General features: G+C 45.0%; 1 protein-coding gene across 1 annotated transcript; it reads right to left on the bottom strand.

Moving 5' to 3' along the window:
- Positions 1–3,791: 3,791 nt before the first annotated feature.
- Positions 3,792–5,151, bottom strand: LOC125417568 (sperm motility kinase-like). Its single transcript, XM_087896664.1, has 2 exons — positions 4,481–5,151; positions 3,792–4,422 (listed from the first exon to the last, which is right to left on the bottom strand). The coding sequence occupies exons 1-2, from the start codon at positions 5,149–5,151 to the stop codon at positions 3,792–3,794; spliced, it is 1,302 nt and encodes a 433-aa protein (XP_087752790.1).
- Positions 5,152–6,083: the final 932 nt, after the last annotated feature.

Genomic DNA, 6,083 nt, shown 5'->3' with positions numbered 1-6,083 from the left:
AGTCTCTTCTTTACCTGAGGATTCACCCATTGTTGTAGCAATCCTCCATGGACATCACGCTACCTCCTTCTGCCTTCAATGAAACCAATGCTTGGGAGTTTCTACGTCTTCAGCAGCAGATTGGAACTGCTGAGGCATCCACATCTGTACTGGACATGCAGCTGGCCAATGGTGGACCATGCCAAACCTTATGTTAACCAGTCCAATAAATCTTCCATGGTCAGAGAGATTGCTCACCAGGTAAAGCTGCTTGCCACCAAGCCTGATGAGTTGGGTTTGATCTCCAGAAACTATACACACAGTAATAAAATACTAATATAAATTAAAATATTGTATAAAATATTAATAGCACAAATGATAAGTAAATCTCCTTCTATGCCCAACTCTTCCTCTGGAGAATGCTGACAAGTACAAGGGCCAACTGTGAATGCTTAATTGGCTGGGAAAACTGAAATTGAGAGAGAGGTGGTCTAGATATTTCTGGAATGAGAGCATTAGCTACGGAAAAAAATTTGTTCACACCTTGTTCAGAGGCAGGTATTGGAAAAGGTGATGTAAATAGTTTGGGTTGAACTGGTACAACCTCATTCTCACACCTTCCCCTTAGTCATAGTGCAGATGGAGGTGACCAGAAAAACATAAGCTCACATTGACAGGCATGAAGTTTCCTGATTGCATGCTGCCTCTTCCTATTCCCTCTCTCTGCTTCTTTGCTTCTTAGTAGTTTGTATGGCTGTCTCTGTGTGTGTATGCATGTGTGAGAGAGAAACAGAGATAGACAGAGACAGAGTTACAGAGAGAGGCACACGTGTGCACACGTGCACACACGCGTGCATACACAAATCTACACACACATACACACAGAGTACAATATGTATGACAGGGCTATGTGTGTCACAGAACACACATGGAGGTCAAAGGAAAAGTTTGGGTGTTGGTCCTTGTCCTCCACCTGTTGGATACAGAGGCTTACAGCCACTGTATATTCAGGCTAGTGGTCTGTGAGCTCCTGGGAACTGTCCTGCCTCTACCTCCCATCTTGCTGTAGGAGTGCTGGGATCACAAATGCACAAACCAATGACTCTGACATTACATTGGTGCTGAGGACTTGAACTCGGGTTCACAAGTTTTCACAGAACCACCTTCCCTCTTACTGCTGATGAAAAGTGGTAATGGTACCTGCTATTGCAGCAGCCACCTTGCAAACTCTGAAGAATACGAACTGAAAGTAAGGACCATCAGATGTTTTTCTTTAAAGAGTAGAGTCAAGTGTCTGGTACTTGCATCCCAAGTACTCCTAATGATGAGTGTGAGGAGAGATTGGACCCACTTCTAACAATAGATAAACTGTCAAAGGCAATAGAAGCTGTTTTGTAGAGTCCTGGACCCAGAAGTTTTGTGATCTCCATCAATTCTGCCACCGAAGATGAAGATTGCATTATTCTGCTGCCCAGAGGAGCCTCAAAATTAGAGATTAAAATTTAAGACATTGTTGAACAAAGATTTATGTTACATTTGATTCCCTTATTGTTCAATTAATCTGAATTGCTTTTTATTCCATCCTCAGCTGACCTCAGGAATGGTTGCTACCATTTTCCCCCTTTTCTTGGGAGATGAGTACATTAAGTGTATCTTCATTTATGTTGGGTGCTTTAGCGTACTCATCCTGGCATTAACATCTATTCCTTTTACTTCTTCACAGATCTGATCTCACAAACCTCCAATCTTTACCAGAGATTTTATCAAATGAAAACTAGGGGTAGTTCTTAAACCACATGTGGTCACAAAGCACCCTCTCTGGGTTAGCTAGAGAACAAATGAAAAATGTGGCCTGACTTCAAACCTTCCTGCTGAAGGCAGAGCGACAAGCACACGGCAGAGCCGCAAGTCTCCCCGGGTGTATATATGGTTGCTGTCAAGAGGAAAGGCCTGAGTTTGATCCCTGGGACCCACATGGCAGGTGAGAGTTGACTATCAGTTATTCTGTGACCTCCAGACATGTGAAATTAAAATTCTAAAAGTGAAGAGAGAAATTACAAGTTTTCTCTGGGCAGAGAGGTTTGGGTCAGTCTTCCAGTGGAATGATAATGACATGACAACTAAACCTGCCCTTCTGTCCCTGTGACTGGTGTCCTGAGCCTGCTTTCATCTTTAGCAGGAAGCTGGCCTGCACCCACACCTGATAACTGCCCTTCTTTTCCAGTCCATTGCTTTGCCTTTACTCTCAGTGTCTGTGCTTCTAAAGAAATTAGTTTCATGAACAGCCTGGGTAGTCTTATGACTCAGGCCTGGCCAATCAGAACATCATACTACCTAGGACACAGTGATTGACTCAACAATAGCCTCGTGACTAGTCTGGGCAATGAAGCTGAAGATACTCAGATAGGACTTTCTGTGAGGCAGACTGGGACTAAATGTCCTCTTGTCATAGGTGGCCTGGGAGGACAGAGTGGGCTGATGTTGCCTGGGCTCCTACTGAACCAGGACAAGATGAGATGGTGAGCTCCTGAGAGTCACCTGTGAACAGAGGCCACAAAAAAAAAGAGAGAGAAGAAGGGCAGGAGAAGGAGGGGGAGATTTTTGAAGGAAAACTGAGCCAAGATCAACCTGAGTTGAGGCAACCCAGCAGGGAAACCACTTGTGGGAGGGGGCGAGAAGGCATGGAGCCAACCACATAGACTCTGGAAGTCTGGTGACTACGAAAAGCCAACTCCTTTATTGAGAGTATGGGCAGGCCTCTCATATCCCATCCCAAGGTCCCATTGGCTCAGGTGGCCAATTCTTCGGTGTTGTTCTTCCTTCATTGGCAACTCCGGTCACATGTCCATTAGTCAGCACTCTCTGGGCATAGCAGCAGGCCTTCGATTGGTTAAGGGAGGAAGTTCCTGCCATGCATGCTCATGTGGGCTGGTTTTGGCAGGATGGCTGAGGCTTGGGTAGGCTGGTTTTGGCAGGAGAGCTAAGGCTTAGGAAGGCTGAATGACAGTTTCTCCTACAAGCTAGGACAAGAAGCTCCTCTCTTTTTTTGGCTAATATTAATATTTATTGTCCACATTAGGCTTTTATAGTAACTAATGAGTGTTCAGATATTTACATGAAGCATTAACAACAGAGGGAAAAATCATATATGTACTACTTTCTCTATTTAAATTGTACTTCCAAAGTATACTAATTAAAACATTTTTTTGAAATATACAAAAATTAACAAATAACAAGTAATAACTTAAAAAAGCAAATAACACCAGAATCAGAACTAGTGAAGGAGTGGGGGTTCAGACTCAAGCATAAGCTCTAACTCTGTATCCATTGTCCCTGCCAATCAGATTCAAAGACCTGCATTGTTGCAGGTCTGCCTGACAGACAGTCATAAATTAAGTTGGAGAGGAGGAAGTGACCAAGATGATGATCAGCATGAGGTGGACATCCCAGTCATTGCTAGTTGCAGAGGGAGATGTGTTATATGTTGTGGGTAAGAGTCCTAAATGTAAACCAAAGCTGGGGAGGTGGAGGCTCAGTGGGCAGATGGGCCTTCTGTCCAGCCCTGGATCTGGCAGCAGTAAGCTAAAGGAGAAATGGACAGGCAGCTCAGAACCTGTAGCTGGAGTATGGATGCAGGGGCCTGTTGCCCTTGATTGCAGGACCACAACCCTCTGAGTTTCTGCCTGGCTCCCTCCTGCATCAGGCACTCCTTACCAGGGCCAGAATTCTCCTAGGCCTCTTCTGCTTGCCCACGTAGGGCGGGCAGGCAGCAGAGCACAGTGCTCTCAGTGCCCGGGAAATTCTCTTCTTCATCAGCTTCCAGCCCCGGAGTGGCCTGTGTTTCCCGGAGTTCCAGAGGCTGTGGGTACAACCTGGGCCTGTTCACTGGTCACCTCTGGCTCTGTGGATTGTTCTTCGCTGAAGACCATGTTCACCAGCCCTATGCATTTCCCATTCAGAGGTGGCTCAGGGGTGGAGGATTCATCAGCCAGGCTATCCAGTGACATCATGTTGACTGTGGTGTCCCCTGTAGTGGATTTGATGGTTTCAGTGGCCAGTGCATCTCCTTCTGTGGCTGTGTTATCTGAATAGTGCAGCACCTCCGGGCAGGTGTGTGTGTGGAGCCGCGCTTTGCATCTGCTTCTGGACAGCAGAGCCGGTTCACTGTGGTTCCTCTTCATGGCGAAAGGGACACTAATAGTGACTGCAGGGATGATATTTTGCAGACTGCTGTCCCCAGAGCTCACTTTGAATTTTAGGATGTTAATCGTTGCTGTTAGGTTTGACTCTGGGTCTTTTAGCGACGATACAACCTGCTCACAGGTGTACCCGATGTTACACATGGTCTCCACAACCTTGGGGAGGATTTCCTTGGCAGGAGATGTTACGTGTTCCTGAATATGGCCCAGCCAAGGTCGTTCCATAAGCCGAGATGATGTAAGCCTGAACCAAATGTAACCCGTGATAACAGGCCTTAGAAAGATGGTATGGAATGCGGCACGGGGTGGTGGTGATCAGATGGTACATAGCTTCGGGGGTCGATGCTACATAGGGTAATTTTCCAGTGACCAGGACGTCGAAGACAACCCCTAAGCTCCACATATCCCCTGCCATAGCGTCATATGGTGTTCCGGCCAAGATCTCAGGGGCCAAATATGGGAAGGTGCCCCACAGCTCCTCCAGCATCTGGCCCTCTGTAAGCTGAGTGGCCAACCCAAAATCACAAAGTTTGACTTTGCTGCCTTCTCCCAGCAGGATGTTTTCTAGCTTGATGTCGCGGTGCACGATCCATCTTTGGTGTAGGAAGTGCACAGCAGATGCCAACTGATTGATTATGGGCCTAGCCTCCTCCTCCTTTAGACTGCCCACCTCCCTGATCAACATCACCAGGTCTTTTCCTTTAAGGTATTCCATGATGAGATAGGTGGTCTGCAGTGTGTTGATAGCATGGAAGACCTGGATGATGTTGCTGTGTTGCAAGGACTTATGGATCGCAACTTCAGACCTGATGTACTCCTCATCATTGTACTCTTTCTCAAGCACCTTGAAAGCCACCTGCGATTTCATGGAAAGGTGTTGGGCAATTTTCACTTCCTCAAATGCAGCACAACCTAGAGATGTTAAAAATTTATAATTCTTCTTCAGGATGTCTTCTTCCTGGGTGCTGGCCATGATGGTTACCTCACATTCTCTGTATTTTGGAAAATTTCAAGGACACACGATGCTCGGGAAAAAATGATTATGGTTTTAGAATGTAGGTTTAGGTATGAATTCTCTGTCTTGAAATCTGAGATAACCCAAACAACCCTATTATGCCTTTAAGACCAAGAAGTACAAGAATAATCCAGAGGATAATTGACATAAAGACACTGAATAAGAATGTGGCAGCATCTGTTCAGATTCTGGGGAGGAACCCATACTCAGACACAGGGATCACTGATCACTTATGCTCTGGGAAAGTAGCTACACATAGAGTAAATCTCATCTAAGAGAAACAAAGTCCACAAAGAGAAATATGATATTTTCTTCTTCTGCGCGTTTAAGGAAGAGGAGGGCAGAGCATTTATCCAAGAAACAGTATTAGGCACAGAGATGGAGTGGAGGAAGCGATAGAGCAGGAGAGTTTGACCAAAATACAGGCTAGAAATGGATGGGAAATATATAATGTAATTGCTATGGTTAGTTTACAGTAACACATGTTCCATCTGAAGAAAATTGAAACCACAGTAGAAAAAAGTAAAGAATAAATGAATTTTGAAACAGAAAATTGGGTAATAATGAAAAAATAGAACATTCATAAATCAAACCTAGGATGTAAACTAATAGCATACATGTAAACATGAAATAGCAAAACTTAACCCTGGAACCAAAACCAATAACTGGAAAGGAACTCACTCTATCAAAGTCTAGTAGACTGGAGATTACCAGTCTGTCACAGTCAATATTCTGTAGACCAGCTACTTCGAGATAGAAGGACAGGAGCCCAATGCAGGCAGTGCCTAAAACAGAGTAGTTGTTAGCATACTTCATAATGCTTCCTTGTGATGTCACCCAAAATGCCAGACTAATCATGGCTAGCCATATCTAACAGTGGTTTGACCAGG

The sequence above is a fragment of the Myodes glareolus genome, chromosome 14 (genome assembly GCF_982192425.1).
Source record: "Myodes glareolus chromosome 14, mMyoGla1.1, whole genome shotgun sequence".
NCBI classification, from domain to species: Eukaryota; Metazoa; Chordata; class Mammalia; order Rodentia; family Cricetidae; genus Myodes; species Myodes glareolus.
Note: the sequence above shows the minus strand (reverse complement) of the source record. Positions and strands in the feature narration are given on the sequence as shown.

Excerpts from the sequence above, each read along its gene's own strand:
- LOC125417568 (XM_087896664.1), bottom strand. The coding sequence starts at position 5,151 with ATGGCCAGCACCCAGGAAGAAGACATCCTGAAGAAGAATTATAAATTT. Across the intron at positions 4,423-4,480 it reads CATCTGATCACCACCACCCC|GCTTACATCATCTCGGCTTA; the intron begins GTGCCGCATTCC and ends CATTTGGTTCAG.